This window comes from Rattus rattus, chromosome 9 (genome assembly GCF_011064425.1).
Source record: "Rattus rattus isolate New Zealand chromosome 9, Rrattus_CSIRO_v1, whole genome shotgun sequence".
NCBI lineage: Eukaryota > Metazoa > Chordata > Mammalia > Rodentia > Muridae > Rattus > Rattus rattus.
In genome coordinates, this window is record NC_046162.1 from 4,271,217 (window position 1) to 4,293,044 (window position 21,828).

At 50.0% G+C, this 21,828-nt stretch overlaps 1 protein-coding gene across 1 annotated transcript; it reads left to right on the plus strand.

Annotated features, from left to right (window-relative positions):
* The first annotated feature begins 5,747 nt into the window (after positions 1 to 5,747).
* On the plus strand, positions 5,748 to 12,044 carry Bod1 (biorientation of chromosomes in cell division 1). The gene is made up of 4 exons (XM_032913352.1): positions 5,748 to 6,195; positions 8,051 to 8,175; positions 10,294 to 10,490; positions 11,350 to 12,044. Exons 1-3 carry the CDS (start codon positions 5,803 to 5,805, stop codon positions 10,487 to 10,489), a joined length of 714 nt encoding a protein of 237 aa, XP_032769243.1. The 5' UTR covers positions 5,748 to 5,802; the 3' UTR covers position 10,490; positions 11,350 to 12,044.
* Positions 12,045 to 21,828: the final 9,784 nt, after the last annotated feature.

Here is a 21,828-nt window from a genome sequence, read left to right on the forward strand (position 1 = left end):
TATCTGGCATTTCCGCCATCTGTAGGAAGGCTCTGCCTCTCTCTAAGGTTAGAGAATTCCTCCCAAATTGGAAGGATGTTGAAAAATCAGGCAACAAAATTGAAGACAACTGTCAATCAGGTTGGGATGGGTAATGCAATTGTAACTAAACCAACCAACGGACAGAAGCTCGGTGGCTTGAAACCCTACAGAAGTTCTAGCCTGTTCCCGCAGTGTGTCAGGGACAGCTGAGGGCTCATTTCAAGGTTGTCCTTAATGAAGAGGCTCAGGCTGATTGACCGATGTGCACCATCACTTGTGACTAAGAGCACTGCACAGACAAGCCTAATTAGAAGGTGCTGGGACGCCGGAGGGAGGCGGGAGGGGAGAACTGCCTATCTGTGCACAATCCTGCGGGCAATCAAGGGTTCTTACCTAGAAGTAACCCACATCACCTAGCCAGAAGCAGCTGTGCAGGCCTGCTTTGGGGTGAGTAAGTGCATGCTGCCTCGGGTCGACCAGCAAGCCGGAACTAGCAGCTAGTCTGGGTCGAGGTGGTGTGTGTACCACATAGAATATGCTGTCTAAGGTTACCTGGCAAGGTGTAGCTAGCAGGAAAAGCCACTGGAATTAGGACAAGAGTTGGGTTTTATGTTCCCGTTGAGGCTCTGGGACCCATAACTCAGCATCTGCAAGCCAAGAAAACACCTGCCTGCGTTGAACCAGCCTCAGAGCAAACTCCTTATGGCAGAAACAGCAATGTGGATGCCAACAAGAACTTATGGGCCCAGGACAAGCAGAGCCAGAACTGAGTCCAGCCTCCAGAGCACATGCAGGCGGCCTTGCTTTTACCACAGGCACCCTGGTCACACATGGTCTCCTACAGAAACACTTTATTCAGGACCACTAGGTTCCCTCTGCAAAAACCCTTCTGCTTGCAGCTGCCTGAGGAGCAGTGGGGGGCTGGGATGTGGAGTATCTTCAGGCCTTTGGGGCAGAATAGTGAATATTCTTTTTTTCCTTTAATTTATTTATTCACGTTACACCACACTTTATTCTTTATAACTCCCCTAGCCTAAGGTATTTTGTTACAGTGACAGCACGTTAGGACAGTGCATGTGGGCAGGACACTGAGTGAGGATCTGTTTACCCTTTGGGGAGCCTCACACCCACAGGACCCTCCTGGTCTCGTGCCTTTCCTTCAGATTTTAATGTTGACACTTTTTAAATGACTGAATGTGACAAATGACACATCTTGCCCACTGACCAAAGGACTAAAAGCCAAAGTTTCGAAACATCAACACCCGATCCAGAAAGGTCCCTAATAATTTTGGAGATAAATGGAGTCCACAGGAGAGACTCATTTCCTCCCAATGTGTGTTTGTTAATTTGTCCTAAATAATATGAACTCAATTTCTAACAGTCTTCTCAAACAAAAAGTTTAAAGACTACATTTCCCAGACTGCCTTGCAGCCTCCCTGAGTCAGGACACTCAGGCAGCCATCTTAGATGACAGAGAACAGAAGGCTGCTGGTCAGCTCAGGACTACTAGCCTCCAGACTCTCTGAGCCAAAGCCAAACTGTTCTGTTTGGTTGGCTCGTGTGTTGTAGTTATCAGCTGCAGACATGCCATGACCTGCTTTCATGGAGACAGATGGTGGTTACTCTCCTGTGTTTACACTCCACTGGTAAAGGAAGTTTCTGTGTTGCTGTAACCAGCCTGCCAGAGTTAAAAAAATATCCTAGAGACGCTTGTGTCCCTCAGTCTGGCTACCAGACTATTGAAACAGCGAACCCCAAAGAAATAGGAATAGCTTCAGGAATCTCATGGTGGGAGAAGAAAAAGTCCTACCAAGATAACCCAATTCTCCCCCTCGGAGCTCTCTCCTAGTCCAGCCTCTTAGACCAGTTCAGTGATACACCATAGACAAATCCCTCAACTGCACCCACCTATTCCAATTATTGGCATTTGGGCATTATCCAAACTCTTTTTTTTTTTTTTTTTTTTTTTTTTTTTTTCGAGCTGAGGACCAACCCAGGGCCTTGCGCTTGCTAGGCAAGTGCTCTACCGCTGAGCCAAATCCCCAACCCCTATCCAAACTCTTTTGTCTTACATTTAAAGGAGCAAACTTCCCATCCACTTGCTCAGTCTTTGTCCCTCCATCCCATTTACTGGGAGCTTCTACCAACCAGGCTATTATGGTGCTTGGCATGCAGTTCCTGCTTAGTGGACTTTGAGGCTAGTGGGGAAGGTGGAGGTCAATCCAAGAACCCCCTAACCCAAGCGTAAGCGGGATGGCAACATGTTATTACACGTGTGCTAAGGATCCGGAATATTGCTAAGAGGAATACCAGGACTGCTGAGCCTCTGGACTATCCTAGAGAATCGGCCCTGCCGGTTTGTACTGGCTGGTTTTGTGTGTCAACTTGACACAAGCTGGAAATATCACAGAGAAATGATCCTTCCTTGAGGAAATGCCCCCATGAGACCCGGCTGTAAGGCATTTTCTCAACTAGTGATCAAAGAAGAGGACCCTTTGTGGGTGGTGTTGTCCCTGGGCTGGTAGTCATGGGTTCTATAAGAGAGCAAGCTGAGCAAACCAGGGGAAGCAAGCCAGTAAGTAACATCCCTCCATGGCCTCTGCATCAACTCCTGCTCTCTGACCTGCTTGAGTTCCAGTCCTGACTCCCTTTGGTGATGAACAGCCATGTGGAAGTGTAAGCTGAATAAACCTTTTCCTCCCTGACTTGCTTCTTGGTCACCATGTTTGTGCAGGAATAGAAACGCTGGCTAAGACACAGTTTCCCAAAGACCTATCACCACGAGGTGATGTTAACATCCAATTTAGAGCTCTCTGATGTGAAAAGCCCATGGATTCTCTATTCTTTCACACAGTTCTGTGAAAACCACCAATCCCATTTTCTGGTTTCTGCAAGGTCTAGACTTAGGCATGTGCAGGTTCCACCTCCTCGCAGGCTTTGATGTAAATATCCTAAATTCTAATATGAGGTTCACTGAGTTTTGGGCAGCTAGTCAGAAAAGGATTTTGTCTGTTTTCATGTAGTCAAAATAGGGATTTTGTCTGTTTTCATGATGGAGATTGGATCAGGACCCTGCACATACATACTAGGTCTGCATCATGCCTAAATCTCTATCCCTGAAAAGCTTTAATACTAAGACTCACCAGCAGTTATCTAAAGGGCACCAGAAACTAGATTACTGCCTAGACCCAAGATAAAAACAGTACTGCTTGGTTCAAAATGCTCGGGGCTATAAATGCAGCAAGGGCGCCCCCTGATGGCAATTATTGTACATTGCATAGCTTGTGGTGCCATTTTTGGATCCCCTTAGCAAGGCTTAGATTAATATAATAATAATAATAATAATAATAATAATAATAATAATAACCTCCCATATTTTTATCTATTTCGTCCTTAGTCTCAATCCTCAATGTGCCAAGTTTATAGCAGTTACAAAAGCAAGCGTACAGGACTTAAGGAGCTGTACCCTGTCATGGGCCAGAGTTCCAGGAGCCAACAAACAGGACTCAATGTTGGTGTTGGACCCTGTAAACCTGGGTTCCTCGTTACTTTCCTATTAGGTCATGGCAGATCACCTCAGTGTTAACTGCCATACCAGGACTTCCTGAAGATAGTGATTATGGTGGTTTGAAAGAAAATGGTCCCATAGACTCATAGGGAACGGCAAGATTAGGAGGTGGGACCTTGTTGGAGTAGGTATGGCTTTGTTGGAGGAAGTGTGTCACCGGAGGTGGGCCTGAGGTCTCAGATGCTCAAGCCAGGCCTATTCTCTCAACGTTTCTTCTTGCTGGCTGCTGCTCCGATTTAGAACTCTCAACTCCTTCTCCAGCACCATATCTGCCTGCGCGACGCCATACTTCACACCATGGTGGTAATGGATTAAACCTCTGAACAGTAAGCCAGCTCCAGTGAAATGCTTTCCTTTACAAACTGTGGTCATGGTGTCTCTTCATAACAATAAAAGCACAACTAAGACGGAACTAAAGTATGTTCTTATCCACATATACTCTGATCAGATAGTTAGTGGAGTTGTTAAGAGTCAGAGCCTGGGCCCTGCTAACCCTAACACGCCAGGTTCACCCACTCATCCACCTGCAAACCACCAACCAATGAGACGTGTTTGAGAAGCAGAAGAGGGAGACCTTGTTAATGCACCTGAATGACGGCACCAACCCAGCCTTCCAGAGGCCTAACATAAGATAGAGGGCAGGAGGTGCCCACTGGTTCAATATTCTGAGAGCCAAAAGAGCAGGGCTCAAGGCTCTTTAGAATATCTTCATTCCACAGATGGTTACACAATTCTACAAGTAGAAGGGACAGGGACTTAAGGCCAAGTACTGTGCTGAGCACCAGAGACAAAAACAGTCATGGTTTCTATTTCGAAGCTTATACTCTGGGCGTTGTTTTGTTTTATAAAAAGAAAAAGAAGCCAGGGATGTGTTTGGTAGAGGTGTTGTATGGTTCGGGGAAAGGGGGTGCTTCTGCAGGCCCATGCTTGAGACACATCCCTTCCCCCTGAGGGACCAGCCACATGAAGGTATAGTATAGAATAGAGTTTATTTAGGGCATGGGGAGGGGAGTTGAGGGAGGAAAGGCAGAGGGAGAGAGAGGGAGAGAGGGAGAGAGAGAGGAGGGAGAGAGAGAGGGGAGAGGGAGGGGAAAGAAGAAAGGGAGGAGGAGAAGAAGAAGAGGAAGAGGAGGGGGGGAGGAGGAGAAGAGGAGAAGGAGGGGAGAAGGGGGAGGAGGAAGGGGAGGAGGAGGGGGAGGAGGAGAAGAGGAGGAGGAGGAGAGGAGGGTGGGGGAGAGGCTGGTCATGTGCACATGGAGAAATGGAGAAAGGGGAGAGGGGATAGGGAGACAGGAAGAGGGTAAGGGGAACAAGAGGAGAAGAGGAGAGAGGAGGGGGCAAGCAGCTCCTTTTTTATAGTGAGTCAGGCACACCTGGCTCTTGCCAGGTGACTGTGGGGCGGAGCCTAGAAGGAACGCCAACAGGTGTGGTTGGGGGCATAGGGGTGAAGATGGCCAATCAGCCTATGAATTATCCACTTCCAGTCACAACGGTTGCTATACGAATCTGGTTCAACAATAGACCAAGTTAGGCCTGGAGCCAGAAAAGTTTTTGTGAGGAAAGAATAAGATGTGATGTACCTAAAATGTGACTTATAAGAAGGGCAACACCCCCCCTCCCTCTGGGGGTGGGGGGCCAGGGTTGAACTCTCTCACAGGACTTCCTTAGAGCCAAACAGGAGAGGTCAGCGTGGGTCAGGAGTAGAAATAAACTTGATATCCCAAAGGGTTGTAACCTATCATGAGAGACTGTGATCAGCTTAACCTTTGAGACTGGCTGGGCCGATATGAACTCCTCCACCGCCCCTCCCTGACACACAAAAAGTAAAATTAGTTTTATCAAAACAACAAAAATATTAACCCATTGTTAACCACATTTCCCAGATCATATTACTCAAGGAGGTCGTGGGGATGACCTCCTTTTGTTGTCAAAAGCAAAGGCTGCCAGGCATAGAAACAGAGTTGCTGAATCACTGTCGCTAAATGATACGCTCCTAATCTTTCAATCAGTTCTGCAGGTGACTGTCGCCCACTGTAGGGAGGTCTGATTTCTGAGGGCTGCAGTGACTGGATAGGTTCTGAGCCTACAATTCCCATGCTGTCTCGCAAACTAGCGCGAGCGAGCCAATAGCCTGTCGGGAGTTGTAGTTTCCAACGGCCAGACACAGGCTATAAGAACATGGGCGATGGCTCCAGGAAACCAACCGTCCCACAATGCAAAGGTCGTTGGTGACGCTATTAGACGAGCGCCAGCAGCGCGGCCAGCGGGGAGCGCCGTGGTCCTCCCCGCCTCCCACCCTGCCGCCTCCGTCGCCGCCACCTCGGTGGGGCCCTCCGTGTCTGCGCAGCGCGGCCCACTGCTCCCGGAGGAGCAGCCGAGCACGGGGTCGGGCACGGGGCGCAGCCATGGCGGACAGTGCGGGAGCAGGTGCGGCGGGCCAGGCCTCGGGACCAGCGGGGGGCTCGAGTGGGGCGGGCGGCACAGTCAACCCCGCTTCGCTGCCTCCGGGAGACCCGCAGCTCATCGCTCTTATAGTGGAGCAGCTCAAGAGCCGTGGCCTGTTTGATAGCTTCCGCCGGGACTGCCTGGCCGACGTGGACACTAAGGTACCGGGCTGCGGGGGACCGAGGGGGGCGGTCCACCTCGCCGCTTTGAGGTGCCAGAGCCCGGAGTAAAACAAAAGGCACCTCCGGAGCCTGGAGGGACGCGCGGCGCGGGCCAGTACCCGTGACTTCTGTGGTGCACACACGACACCTGGACACTTAACCAGCTGTGATTTTTAATTTTTTTTTCAATTTTTATTTTAGTTCGGTCGCCTTTCTGAACTTAATGATTCTTTTATGGCTGCACACGTATATCCACTTCATACCCAAGGAACTCGCGTTTTACAACACTCGGGAAAGGCAGCGTACTTTAGAAGCTCTGCCCATTCTCTTGTTCACCACCCGGGAGGTGATTTTAAGCTCCGGCTGGATTGGATGACACGTTAATAGTTATTCCCTTTCCTAACTGAATCCTTTGCAGATTTGTATGAGGTCAACTTGGGATAAGCAGTAGAATCAGCACCTTATTTTATTCCGTTTAACTAATTTAAATGGAGTTAATGGCTATGTTAGCTCTCTACAGCTAAAAATACCCTAATTCATCTCACTTGGAAACTTTGGAATGTGTGTCATGAGGCAGGTATATAGTAGTGACCAAAACATTCCTTTTCCCTTTACAAAACTTGTTTGCCAAGATTAAGGTGGTGGAGTTACGAGCCTGAGCCTCTTTGCTGACTGAGAGGCTCCACAGGGTAGTGGTTGCTTCTCGTGGTGTTCAGGCTGTGAGTCACCCAGGCAAGCCCATTCAGTAGCCTCAGCTGTCAGCTGCAGGCTGCCTGGGCCTGTCCTATGGCTTTGATGTGGGGTAAGGTCTGCCCTACTTATACACATCTTAGGCCACAGTCTGCACAGGTAGGCCATCCTTCCTACCTCTACGTTCTCGTAGAGAGACCAGAGCCATGCAGACACTGGCATGCTCTTTAGCAAGGATGGGCTGAAGAAGCGTTGTCTGCCTCCAGTTGGAGAGCAGGAGGCCAGGGGCTCAGAGCAGTCCTTGTACTGACAAGGTAATTTCCTAGTCTTGTTCTCAAGCTCTGAGGAGGAGGATTCAGAGTCAAGCGCCTCAGGCTCCTTTGAGGGTCACACACAGCTTTGCCTAGAAACTCTTCGCAGAGTAGCTTGGCTGTAGCTGTCGTATGACTCCTGCTGAGGCTTGGGTGGCTGTTTCGTTTGGAGGGGGCTTTCCTTGGTGAACATCCACTGTGAGTCAAGCAGACAGGAATGTTTGCATTTTAGAGACGGGAATTACTGAAAGTCCTGTGACTCGTAAAAAGTCAGTGCTTGGCCTAGAACCCTGTTCCTTCCAGAAACAGCTTGCATCTGTCCTTGGACACATGGAAGGAGAGGGTTTACTCCTTTAAGCCTGAAAGTCTAATGTCTAAATGAGGGCAGCATAATGCTAATAGGCTCTCCCTCGTGGGGTTTCTTTTAAAGCAGATTGACTTAGAGGCTGGAGAGAGAGCTCAGAGGTTAAGAGCACTGACTGCTCTTACAGAGGCCTTGATTCAATTCCCAGCAACCACATGGTGGCTCACAACCATCTGTAATGAGATCTGGTATCCTCTTCTGGCCTGCAGGCATACACACATTGTATACTTAATAAGCATAATAAATGTGTCTTTTTTTAAAAGCAGATTGACTTATATAGGCAGTGCCCTGCACTGTGCCCAGCCACTGCAAGACAGGTACCCTGCTGGCTGTTGATTCATAGCTGCTGTACTACAGGTCAACTCTGAGGTCAGGTGGGAGCGTGCTTAAAGGAGAAGATGTGTTTCTATGAAGAGCAGTTTCCTGAATGGCTCGGTGCCATGACATTGGCACACACACTAACGTGGTCTCTTCTGAATGAATGTCTTAGCCAGCTTACCAGAACCTGAGGCAGAAGGTGGATAATTTTGTATCGACACATCTGGACAAACAGGAATGGAGTCCTGCAATGAACAAGAACCAGCTGCGAAATGGGCTGAGGCAGAGCGTGGTTCAGTAAGTAAAGGTAGAGGCCCCAGCGTGAATGCCACACAGGCTGGCCACAGTTCATGGAGGGCCTGGTGTGTGGTGCTTTGTAGCATCTGCTGTCTCGTGCATGAGTGAGGTCGTGAGCAGAGCCCTGGGGTGCCTGCTGCTCACTCTGGGCCGCTCCTAGGTGCCTGCCCCCAGAGGCGACTCTGGAAGGTCTGGATTCCAGGCTTGCTCTTCGCTCTCTGAAGCTTTCAGTGTGATCCGAACCTAAGAGTGTTTTATACCAAGATGCCAGTGTGAGAGTGTGCAAAGTGAGCTCTGGATGTTCTATGACTGCGGCTGCTAAAGCATGGTGACACTTCTCAGTCCTGTAAGGTTTGTTCTTTACAGAAACAAACTGAGCCTTTGTTAGGAGGTCCTGTAGAGCACTCCCATGAGTGGCCTCATTGTTACTGGCACAGTGGGGTGGGTCGTGGATTCCAAGGTAAATTTTTTTCTGTTCTGTCAGAGTCCATTTTGGCTTTTAGCACTAGGGCTTATGTTTGGCACTATTTAATCCACTAAATTGTTGAATAAAAGCTTATGAAGCAGGACTGTGAAAATAGAAACATCAGGGAATTGTGGTGAGAAAAGCAAATCTTGGAAAACTGAGGTATGAGTGCACTTGGTAATAGTTCAGAGATGTGTGGCCAGTTGTGGCTGCCAAAGTCATGTAGGGAGTTGGGCTGGGAGAGCCAAGCACAGGCTCTTAGCTGGGCTGGCGCATGCCCTAAGAAACCCACACAGTAAAGTTGTGCTGCCCCCCAGAGGCCTTTATGATAGAGGCTGGTCCCCAGCATTGTTGAGGTGATGGGAGCTGGTAGAAGATGTTGAGATCTTGGGGCCTTCACCCCTTTGGCACTGAATTGGTTCTTTGAGGATCAGTTGTTGAGTTTAGCTAAATGTGATGCTACACTTCTGTCATCCCAGCACTGAGGCTGAGGCAGGAAGGTTAGGAGAACCATGCAGGTTTGGTTATGTAATGAGTCCAGACCAGCCTTAGCTGTACAGTGAGACCTTCCTAGAGAAGGAAAGAAAATAAAAAGTCGGTGCGTTAAGCTGCTTTTCTCACTAGGCAGTGTGGCTTGGCATGTATGTGGTCAGCATCACGTTGTAATAGATAGGGACTTGAGCAGACTCTGGGGGGCACTTTGCTGTTCACACCTTCTAGTCACTAGCATGGTACATACCTCTTTCTACATACCCATTTCTACATGTGTGTTCAGCAACACAGAGAAGGCCGGGTTAATGCAGGGCGTGTACTACAGTCTGGGTACTGGCACCATCTTCCTAGTTTTGATACTGTAGCGTGTCATGCAGGGCACTAACACCAGACGTGTAAGGATAGGACGTATGAGCCTCTATATTTCCTTGAAACTTTGACTCTACGGTGATTTTGAAGTTTAAAAGAGTTTAAAAAGAAAAGGTTTTTGGCTGACAATCTAGTACTTATGTGGGCTCATGGCCACTGAAATTGGAATTTTGTAAATAAAGAAAATCACCCATGTAAAGTCCTCTGTGTGGGGGTGCGGCATCTAGAGCTGCCGGTGCTGTCTTCCTGGTCTGCATGCTATTGCTCCCTTTCCCGGGTAAGCTGTGGGGGCTCAGAGATCTCAAAAAGTAGCGGTCCAAAGCTGCCCTTTACTGAGCGGCTACACTGTGTGTCCGATCTTATGCATCTTACCAGTCATTGAAAATGTCTGTTTTCCGGGCTGTCTTGGATGTTTGCATTGCTGCTGGAAGCCGCTTCTGTTGTGGCTGCTCAGTGTAAAAGCTGAAGAAAATGGAGGCAAACCAAAGTGTGTGTGCCTTTGACATTGTGACTGCGGCTTTCGCTCCACACCTGTGGCCAGGCTTGCTCTTGGCGTGAGTCAAGCATTGGCCTTTGGGGCAGTCTGCTCTGATTGTCTGGTTCCTTTGTACAGAGTTGGGACTGCATTGGGGTGGCAGGTAGCTGTCAGTTGTGAACCCCTTCAAATGAAAGGCCAGTGGACTACACTTGGGGAAATGGATGTCCGCTGGGCTCTCTAGGCACTCGGGACATGTCAGTGCAAAGGAGAAATCTCGGGAACTGAATCACAGTGGTCTGCTGTATCTCCACAGGTCAGGCATGTTGGAAGCGGGAGTGGACAGGATCATTTCTCAAGTGGTCGACCCCAAACTAAACCACATCTTCAGGCCACAGATAGAGCGAGCAATCCACGAGTTCCTGGCCGCCCAGAAAAAAGAGGCTGTGCCAGCTCCCCCCCCAGAACCTGAAGGCCAGGATCCTCCAGCGCCATCCCAAGATGCTTCCTAAGGTTTGGCGCACCATTTGTCCTCTCTGCCTGTGTGTGAAATGGTTAGGAATGGCTAAGTGTGACTAGAAATCATGTTTCACACCCATTCAGAAGAGGGCTGGGGTGGAGCTCACCCGCCGGGAGCCATCACCACTCACATGCTCCTGGGTGTACTCTGTACCAGCAGAGCCAAGCATCCAAGCCAAGAGGAAACCTCATCAGCTGAGGCAGCTGGTCTACCCGGGGGACTCGTGTGGCGTCCTCTCTGAAACTGCTCACTCGTGGCTCTGACACTGGTTGACATTTATGGTTTTCACATGAAGTCAAGCAGCATTTCCCAGTGCTATCTCAAGTGAGACATTCGCGATGAGCTCTGAACATCCATGTTGTCTCTCAGTTACTATGCAGTTCTCTTCCCTTTACCTCAGGTTTGGGAGTTCATCTAACTAAAGATTAGCTGGAGGTTCATTCCTGCCAGGTCGTGTGTTATATGGGGAGATGGCCGGCAGGTAGAGGAAAGCCACTATCTGAGCAGCAGACTCCTCCCTCACCTGTCGGCATCCATCCCTGGGGAGTGTTCTGCCCCTTGTTCTGCTAGTGTTCTCCTGCGAGTCCCTAAGACACTGTTGACAGTAAATTAGGTAGGGAGGCAGTTTTGCAAGGCCTTTGACCATGGCTGATTGAAGGTAAGAGTACTGGCTGCCATAGTGCAGTACAAGTGGGGCTGTCTTTTTGTGCCTCTTGGGAGAGGACCTTGATCCATCATGGAGAGCAAAGCAGCCATTTTAAGTCTTTCTCATTTTGTTAATAATCTTTTAGGAACATAGAGTTATTGGACCCTTGTCAGAAACATTTTGACGTGATTGTCTTTCTCTTTTAGGATGTGCCTGATGCCTTGGGAAGCTCTATTTAATGGAGAAGCGGTTCCTGTTCATACGAATTAACTTTAGTCAACCATGTCATTACTGATGTCAAGATTGTGGCCTTGACTGAGGTGGTGTCCATGTTGGATGGAGAGCAAGTTTGGTGGTGGACAGTTACCCATACTTGCTCATGGATTGTGTCACCTTCGACCAGCCTGTCGAAGGGTGTGGCTGCAGTAGACACTACAGAGGTTTAAGCACTACAGTGATGTGGGCTGTCCTGAACGAACCTTTATACTTGAACACAGACACTGCATGTGGATGTTAGCGCTTGTGCTCTGTGGTTTGCAGGAGCCAAACTGGAAGCTAGCTGGTCAGCACAGCAAGGACCGGTGGGAGCAGCTGTCTGACGGTGGGTTTTGATATGCTAGAGTTACAGACTGGAACGTGTGGCAGTTAGTGTCAGCAGCCTTAAGGTTGTTGTGACCTTCCTGTACTTGGGGATCTTAATGGTCCCTTTCCTTGTCAGAGGTAGTGTTGGAACCCTGGAGTGAGTGAGGAAGCTGAGACTTGGGGTACACAGAAAGCCCCACAGCTTCTGTCCTGACATCTCCCCATCCACAGGGGTGAGTCACTCTGGGTACGGTGCTCAGTTCTCATGTTTGTGTTTTTAGAAAAAAAAAAACCTGCTAATAAATGGTGATGTTTTACAGTAAAGTCATTGTGATCTTTCCCTGAAGCCTCAAAAGAACCCCAGCCTTGTGTGTGGCGGGGACTGCCATTCTTCTGCCTGCCCGCCGTCTCTGTATACCACACGTGACTTGATGGGACTGAAGGACTGGTGGCTAGAACTTAGAAACCCCCTGGCTCGGGCTGAACGGTGCAGCAGGCAGGGGCAGGCAGCGTCTTGACTATTCTGACGAATTCCAAGCTTGGAAGAGTGCCAGTGTCCTCTGCATATCTCAGGGCAAGCAGGGGTGGAGGGTGGGGGAGGTGGGTGTTCGTTCCAAGGTCTGGGGAGCCCAAGGTTTGTATTTCTTTTCCTTTTCTCTTCCTAATACATTAGTTATTGACCTGGGGTGGGGTGAGAAGGTGACAGTTTGCATTTGCAGAGATCAGAAGACAGCTTGGAGATACTGGTTCTCTCCTACTATGTGGGTCCCAGTGACTGAATTGAGGTCATCAAACCTGGTGGCAAACACCTTTACTCACGGCCCCAAAAGTTTTTGTCTCCCAGGATCCCAGGAGATGTTGGCCTTTCATGTAGAAAAGATTGTGCAAACCCGAGAGACCCTACTCATAGTTGAGTACAGTGCTGACAGCTTGTCTAACTTGTTGGATTTGGGGTTCGAAGGTTTTGTGGTTCTGGAGGTGGAACCCGGTGTCTCACACCTGCTAAGCACACGCTACAGCTGAGCTCGTACCCAGCCCAGATGTAACAAGCTTTAACCCAGTCAATCGTTTTCTGCCCTGAAGGAATGTTCCCTCCCACCTTTACCACAAATGCCCTCAGTGAGGACTTTGATGCCTGCCAAGAACTTGCCTGCTGCAAGATGTTTGCAGCTCCTGCCCTCCCTCAAGTTAAAAGCAAGCTCCGCCCTCAGCAGAGATGGAAGTCTGTTTTTCCCCCTCTCTGGTGCAAGTACCACAGCAGTCCTCTGGAGTTAACTGCTTTCCCAAACCTGGGCCCCATCACATTGATCTGAATTCCAAAGCTAATTTTTAGCCAAAATAAAATTTTTAGCCAAAAATGAAGTCACCTAAGACACATGTCTCAGAACATGCATCTGCTGGAAATCTTTGAGCTGCTGTCTAAGGTCATGTGGTAGGAACTGAGGCCCCTCTGAGCAGGCCCACAAGGTGTTAACAATGGGGAAGAGAGCTCAAGCCAAGAGTTAGCACAAGGCAATCACCTGGACAATAGTCCAACAGCCAGAGTAGGCTTGGGACCGTGCAGCCTCCGGGTCTTCTGTGTGTCCATACTGTTTTACAGCCCTACCCCACCCCATGTGCTTACTCTGTACTGGGTACTGTCTCTGCCCACGTCTGATCTCGCCCTGGGCTCGCTCCCTACAGCAGCTGAAGCCATTGCAGACTCGCTCAGCAAACTTGGTGGAAGTCCATGAAGCTGTTGTCCTAGTCCGTGAAGCTAACAGACATTATTTATAGCCTGTGAGTTATTAATAGGATTTTACTGGTTTCCATTCTAAGCATAGATCTCTCCATAAATGCTTGGGAGTGGGTGGGAAAAGCACGAGGAACGTTATTGGCTGAAACCCCATGAAGGGACCGTTGTGCAGTGCTGCCCAGATTCACCTTGTTAAGTCTATGCTGGGAACATGTGGTTTGTTGTAAAATGAGTCCTTTGACACACAGTACTCAGAACCACTTCTCTGCCCCTGCCTCCCCACACGTCCCCAGGAAGATGTGTGTACAGTTGACATTGGTAACATAGCCTTTTATCCACAGACCCTGACAGGTCCAAGAGACAGGCCGGACCACACAGGGTGCTGTTTGCCCAGACCAGTTCTGGGACAGTGGCCTTCAACCACAGCCAGCTTTAGAAGCCAGCAGTCTGCTTCCTTTGTGCCCAAGCCCAAGCCTTAGAACGCACTACTTCACTGAGATGCAAGGCCTCCCCATCCCTCAGGGTAGAAAGAGGCAGCACATGGCTGTCCCAGCCTGCAGCCACCCCAAAGCTGTGGCATGTCAGGCTAGGCACCACAGAGTGGAGGGGAAGCATGTGACGAGAGGCTCCGAGGGCAGCAGGGCAACCCTGTTCTCCATTTGCCTTCTGAGTAGCAGAGAGGAAACAAGGGAGCTTCTCCCCTGACAACAGAAGCCAGCTCTAGGTCTGCTCAAATCATATGATGCGTCAGAGAGGGCCCCAGGCCTGGGAATGGGGATTGCCAGCCTTGAGAGCTGTCTAGAGCCCCGGGCTGACCCATTCCACCTGAATTCTCCCACAGGAGAGTGGGGGTACTATTGACAGGACCGAGAGGAGGTGAAGTCAGCTAGGTAGGACCCATCTATGCAAGCTTCTGAGGGGAGCTGTCAGAACTAAAGCAGGGAGACATTTGGTGCCCAGTGACTGGTTTGGGGTGGGCAGTCTGACTGGACTTATGTCCCATCTACTTGTGAGTAGTGAGAGCCACAGCCCTGGGGTACAGAGTCAGCCTGTACCCATGAGCCAATGCATGGTACTGTTCTAGTGGAGGGAAGGGATAGGCAGAGTGGGCTGGGCCAGCTGGGGTTAGGTGGGTGGGCTAGGCTAGGCCAGAGCTGAGTTGATGGGACTAGAATGGGCACAGGCGGTGGATAGGTTGGGGTGGGGCAGGAGCCGATGGGGTTGGGTGAGACGGCATGGGATATGGCAGAGCAGGTGTAGATGGGCCGCAGACCACAGGGGTGCCAGAACCACCCAGGTTCCCATCCCTGAAGGAAGAGGATCAGGGTTGCACGGTCACGGTCAGCACCGCTATACGCTCTTCACTAAGCTTCTTCAAGCTCTGCCATTGCTTACAGCTTCCACAGGAACATCGGGTGCTAATCAGTGACTCATTTGACCATCTCAACCCCGCAAAGACCAGGACAGCCACTGTCCCCATTTTATAAAGTTGCTCACCCAGTCTAACAACAGCAGGAGGCCCCTGGAGCTTAGTTCAAGAAACACTTACCTCCCTCGGGAAGCCAATGCACAGTCCTAAAGGGAGGGGAGGGGGATGGGAAGGAGAGAGAACAGAGTGGGATGTAGAGGCATCCACCTAGGCTTGCCTGAGAGGTGGAGTGGAGGGGACTCTCTTCCCTGGCACTGTCACAGGCGATAACGTCTGCCTGTGTGAATGATAAAGACCCCTGGCTTATGTCCCATGTGGACTTTGCAGCTGGCAGGGGACCTTTTACCTCTTCAAGCCTCTTTTCCTGACTTGTGGAATGGGCAGTGGTCCTTCAACCTACAGGAAGCGGACAGGCCATGCTAACCGAGTGATGGCTAAGCATCCGGTCACCAAACAGCAGTTGCTGGGTCTCCAGCCTGGGCGGAGCCAGGCTTCACCAGGCAGCAGTGCCCTCTGGGACAGGCCCCTTCCTCACAGGTTGAAAGAACATGGGATGTACCCCAGCCACATCAATTCCTACCGTAGAAAAGTCACTGCGGTCCCCTGTGCCTTAGTCCTCTCTAAAGTGGGTGTATCTGATTTACAGACTGGAAGTTAGTGGTGCTAATTTTTGCTAAGGGGAGAAAAATGGCTAAAGTAAGGAGCACAACATCTGGCCTCAGAGGGATCAGTGCTCAAAGTCATAAGTCCCTAGCAGAGCAGCTGAGCAGCCTTAGGTGAGTGTCTGCACCTCTCTGTTTCCTCCTGCATGTGAAGCAGGTGATGGAGAGATACAGCTTCCACAGCCTGGGCCACAGTGTGGTGGGGTGGTTATTCCTGTGACTACCTGTGGACTCCATGCAGAAGGGCCAGGCCCTGGTCTGACCTCAATTGCCATCACTTTGTGCTGTGTCCTCTCACCCCCTCCCCCAGCTGAATGGCCTGAAAGGTGTCTTTGTAGGGCTCCCACATAGACCCAGTGAAGAGCCAGAGTCATTCATGTCCCTCTAAAAACAGGTCCAAGGTAGTGAAAATCACCCACTTCCTGGTGGCCCTGGAGGGATGGCCATGCCAGAGGTCAGTTAGAAGGCGGCAACCTGGTTTGTAGGAAACAACAGAACTCAGGGACAGAATGTCCACAGAAGACCAGAAGGTGTGCAGGCCTCCTCCCTGGATCCTGCCTGACATTAACTGATCTGGGTCAAAGTTGTTCCCTCTCGGCTTTCACCTCTGCAGGGTGAGCATTTCACCCCCCCAGGCAGGGCTAACCCTGTGACACCCAGCTACCTCGCATGCCCACTCAGACTCATCCAGAGAGATTCATTCCAGAATGATACCATTGGTTCCCATCACAGAGAGGTAGGAGACACAGGTAGAACTGGAAACCATGCCCAGTCTCCTTTGCTTGTATTCCTGCAGCCTGTGGGGAAGTCACCCCATCTGCCTGGGAACCAGCCCCAGAGCCTCCTCTCCCCTCACTCTACCCCCACTTAAAAATGTACATAAATTGAGTGCTGTACGATGGGTTTATCTTGTTTCGGATTTACTTATTTTTATGTTATGCATAGGGCTGTTTTGACTATGTTTATCTGTCTGTGCACCACAGGTCTGTCCCATGATCAATGAGGCCAGAACGGGGTGCTGGATACCCTGGGACTCGAGTTACAAATGCTTGTGAGCTGCCATGTGGTTGCTGGGAATCACATCTGGGGCCTCTGGAAGAGCAGCCAGTGCTCCTGAACCCTGAACGTCTTTCCTCCATCCATCTGACCCTCTTTTATTGTTTGGTGGTGTTTTGTTGTACTTTGTTTCGTTTGGCTTCTTTCATTTTGGTTTTGAGGCAAACTTTCCTAGGAACTTAGAGTGCTGGGATTCCTGACCTCCGCCACCTTGTCTGGCCCACCTCATCCTTTTGTTGGCACCCAGCCCTCACCCCATCTCCCATCCCCCAATCCCCGTGAAACACAGTCATTCCCTCAATATCACAGGTGCGAGGACCCCTTCAAATACTAAACCCAAGACAATCTCTGTCAATCAGCACAGCCTTTGCAGAGAACCCGGCACATCTCCCGTGTACTTTAAACCCTGTCCATATAACCAGTGATAACTGACTGCCAAGCCATGAACCACAAAGGCTGCAGAGCCGTACCCGAGCCATGTTTAGGGCGGTGCAGGGGCGATGAGGGGAAGGAAGATCATACGACAGGATCAGTGAGTGGGTGAGCGTCTGCTTCCTTTCCTACCCAGAGGTGGTGGACTCTGAAGCATCAGGACCCACCTGTAAAGAGCCAAACAAAATCCATGCGTTGTTCTATTAGCATGTTCTTTCTCTAGAAAGGAGGGCTAGAGGTGGGAAATTTACCCAAAGAGGATGCTGGAGCAAGGGGTAGCACTAAGAACTTTGCGAGCACCCATTCCCTTGACCCTCAAAGCCAGTGCCCCGGCAGCAAGGATACTGGAGTTAAATAACATATCCTAGCTTCTCACTCTTCAGGGGCAGTGCTGTAGGTGTGTGCGTGAGTGTGTGTGCACGTTCGTGTGCACATGTGTAAACATGAAGGCCACAGGAAAGTCCTGGGTGTCATTCCTCAGGCACCGGTCGGTCCACCTTGGTTTTTGAAATAGTGTCTCTCACAGGCCTGGAGCTTGACAAGTAGGCTCCGATGGCCAATGAGTCCTAGGAACCCTCTTACCTGCCCTCTCTCCCCAGCACTAAGATTAGATGCACGTGCCTAATGCTTTTAAAACAAATGTTCATCCTGGAGGCTGATCTAACTCACTAGCCCCCATTGGTACAACTTTACACTTGATTTTATAGTTGAAATTGGCACAAGGCTCTGCCGTGAACACAGCAGGGGCTATCCCCAGGAGGAACTGTCACACTGTCACAATGTAGAGCTTTGATTTCCTACTATTTGGGGTACCTAAAGCCAGAGCTGTGAACTTCGTGTGATGCTGGAAGAAAGCACACAGCTGCTTCCGTGATGCCCTGGGACAAAGATGAAAAAACAAAACGGACCAATCAGTGGAAGTTAGAGGAAGCCACTCCCAGGAGGGAGATCTGGGCATGAGTGTGGAGCAGCCTTCCATGGGGACAGAGGAGGGGCTGTTGGCCTGGCCAAGGGACCCAGCAGAGACCCAAGGCGGCGCCGGACCCCTTTGATTATTCCCACCAACTCATGTTCCCTCTGCTCTGCAGCAAAGACCCTGACGGCACTGACGGTCACCACTGCCTGCGGCTGGTTCACACTCAAAATCGGCATAGTGTAGCAAAACCACTTCTACCGTGAAAGGGAGGCGTCCCCATTGGGGTCTTCTGAAGCAAACAGCTTGTTTATTATTAGGGCGATTGGGACGGAAGAGGAAGCCCCAGAAACATGCACATTTGAAAGGTAAGGTGACTGGATGGTTGCAGAGACAAGAACAAGCAGTGTCTGTCCCAGAGGAAAGGAAGGAGAATGGAAACAGGACAGGATGGAGCCAGGGAAGAAGTCTGGGCCACGAGGGGACTTTGTGGAGAGAGACAGCTGCAGGGGGGCCAGACACAATCAGACACAGTCGTCTGGAAGGACATCTTTAGATGGTCATTGTGCAGACCACAGCGCTGCCCCAGCTTCCCAGTCTGTCGGTGGGTGACAGGGTGCTCTGTGAGAGCTTAGGGGGAGCCGAGTCCCATCAGAATAGCATGTGTTATTCGGGGCTCACTGTGTGGTTTGATTCACTCAGTGCTCACAAAAATTCTTCCAGGCAGGCTTCATTTTCCAGGAACAGACAGATAATGAATACACTCAGTGCTCATGTGAGGGATGGGGGGGACAGGGGTGGGGTGCACGGCAACACTCCAACCAGAACCCAGGCATTCCTGGCTAGACCTAGGCAAAAGGACCCTGCTCAGGTCACACAAGTACCTGTTGGAGCGTCCTGTTCTGCATGTGTTTCTTGCACCCTGAGGTGACTTAGGAGAAAAGGATGTGGCCAGGTTCCTGTGTCAAGGTATGGGTGTGATTTCCATGGAAAATGAATAAGGCTTTAGCAGCCGGGTTGGGGATTTAGCTCAGTGGTAGAGTGCTTGCCTAGCAAGCACACGGCCCTGGGTTCGGTCCCCAGCTCTGAAAACAAAAAAACAAAAAAACAAAAAACAAAAAAAAAAAGGCTTTAGCATCGTCTCACAAAAACAATTGGTTTTGGTTTGTTCTTTTGAGGCAGGATCCAGGTTGGTGCAGAATTTATATTCCTCCAGTGTCTCCTGAGCCCTCAGACTACAGGTGCACAGCACTAAACTGTAAAATCCAAGGGAAACTCATTGCCCAAGGCCAGCTGGCAGTAGATCACAATGGTTGGACTTATGGGAAATGGACTATCACTAAAACCCACAGTGTGGTTTCAAATTACTGATGTTTTAAAGAGTAGCAGGAGTGTGAACCGTTTAGTGTTTTAAGAATCATGGTCCTTGTCGTCAGAAGAGGAAGTGTATCTGTCTAGACTCAATACGTTTCACATTCCGCCATTTTGGGGGCATCTTGTGAACACCATTTCACCTTAGCTTGCAGTTAGAGGAACCTGGTGGGCTCAGTCTACAGTGAGTTGCCAAGTTCATATACAAGTTAGTGGTAGACATAGAATTGCAGCCAGGGCCTGTCTGGCGGCAAAGCCGAAAGTCGCGTTCACACTTGAGTCTGTAGAGAGCCTGGTGGTGAAGGGAGACGAGGGCGCCATAGTTGGCTAACAGCGGCCACTTAGGGTCAGTGGCTCTCAGAGGCACCTCCCTAGAGATCTGTGCTCAGCGAGGGTTTGGAAATGCAGGAATCTCACTTGGCCACCAGAGGGTATTTCCTGACCAGTATGAATGCACGAAACGGGGCATGTGACCTCAGCAAGTAACTTTCCCTTGTGCCTGTGGACATCGAAACGGCTTAAGAACGCAAGATCCCAGAATGCGGAGTCCCTGCGCCCTTGTGCGCCGGTGTCTGGGGAGGAACTCCTGGTCGGATGTGTTGTGGTGTGACTCCAGGAAGCCGAGAGTTCCATCTTCCTTCAGGAAACAAAACCTGGGAGGACATCGACTCCATTGGCAGGAACTGCAAGGCCTGCAGGTCTCTCACCGAACCTGAACCATCCCAGCAAGCGATCTCTGTTACCAAAGGGACAGTGGGCCACTTTAGTGCCTGACAGGCTTCTCGAGGGTCCAGTCAGACTTTGGCTTTGGCAGCGTTTTAGTGAATGGCCAGCATTCTCCGTAAAAATAACTTTTGGGCTCGGGGGCCAGATCTTGTTTTCTCCAAATTGTGTCTGCCTCTCGTTGAAGAGCCCCACCTAGGAGTTTTCCTCTCATCTTTCAGTGGAAAAATTCCTGGTGGCTCTGCCCCAGAGCCGAGACCCATTCATACATCCCAAGGGCCCTATTTCTCCCGACCAGGTGGTGCTTGGCCCTTGGTGGTGGCCCATGGTTCATCCCTGGCCTGGCTCTCAAAGGACACAATAAAGGGACACTCCCAGGAAAGACTATTTTCTTGTGGTTTTGTAACCGACATTTTTGGTTTTTGGACAGTCTGTTTCGGAAAAAAAGTGAAATCTTTTCCATTATTGTTTGGGAGACTCACCAGTACACCATTGAAGATTCCAGTCGGTTTCAGTCAGGACTCCTGACTCAGTTGAGACAGCCTGGGGCATGGAATTTGGCAGCTGCCTCCCTAGAGTCAGAACCAGATTCCTCAGGTTCAGGATTTGTGAAACGTTCCCGTTGTTCTTTGAACTGCCTTATCAGTATTTTAAATGTTAAATGTTGTTGTCTGTCTGTCTGTCTGTTTTGTGTCCTATGTAGACCAGGCTGGCCTTGATCTCACTATATAGCCAACTTTCAATTTTCTGGTTATTGTCAAAAAAAAAAAAAAAAGTTTTTTGTTTGTTTTTTGGGTTGTCATTGGTTTTGTCTGTTTGTTTATCGAGGGTGTCTTCATTTTGTTGTTTGCAGCTTTGCTGCAGCCTAATTCAGAGTAAGCACCCGTTTACAGCTATGTATGGTAGGATTTTTATAGCTTTAGCTCCCCGCCCATACCCCATAACCCGGGGTTTCTCAGCCTTCGCTCCATTTTGAATTATTCTTTATATATGGCTTGAGGTAAGGACCCAGTTGTGTTCTTTCCCATGTGGATAGCCAGCTGTCCTAACTTGTCCTGAAGATTATTCTGCATTTAGCTGGCCCGCCATCCTTGCTTGAGTGCCAGTAGCTGCAGGAGTCTCATGTCTGACCCCACTGATGCCTTCTTATCCTTATGCCACTGTCTCGAGCAACTACAATAAAAAAACATTTTTTTTCAATCAGGAAGAACAAGTGTTCCAACATTGTTCTTTCTCAAGATTATTTGAGCGAGGTCTCTGGAGTTTCCATAGAAACCGTAGATAAGCTCATCACACTCTGCCAAAGACCCCCGGGCATTTTGCCAGGAGTGTATCCCACTAGCCAGGAGGTTTCAGGAGCATTTGCATCTGTAGGGCTTCACAAGAGCAGTTGCAACCAAGTACCAAAAGCTTCATCATCCCCAAGTCTAGAGGCCAGAAGTCCCAGGTCACTGTGTCCACAGGCCTGGAGGCCCCTCCCATTGTCTTCTGGTGGTTTGCTGGCAGTACTTGAAGTTCTCAGTCAGTGAGTAGAGCCAACATTCTGATTTCTGCCTTCTTTACAGAGGGCTCTTCCTATGGCTCTGCCTGCCTGTGTCTGATTGCCCCTCAGCTGCACTTAACCGTCAGTCAAAAGCCTCACCAGAGGACTGTGAGGTGCTTTCCATACGGTTCTCTTTGTTGGGATGACCCACACCGCCAGGTGGTAGGACGGTGTGTCCCTATATTCTCAATTGCTGGTGGCTGTGCAGGCACAGTTAGGTGCTGGCAGAATATTAGGTA

Bases quoted from the DNA above. Each gene is read 5' to 3' on its own strand.
- Bod1 (XM_032913352.1), top strand. From the start codon at position 5,803: ATGCAAAGGTCGTTGGTGACGCTATTAGACGAGCGCCAGCAGCGCGGC. The intron at 6,196-8,050 runs GTACCGGGCTGC...TGAATGTCTTAG, and splicing joins TGGCCGACGTGGACACTAAG to CCAGCTTACCAGAACCTGAG. The intron at 8,176-10,293 runs GTAAGTAAAGGT...GTATCTCCACAG, and splicing joins CTGAGGCAGAGCGTGGTTCA to GTCAGGCATGTTGGAAGCGG.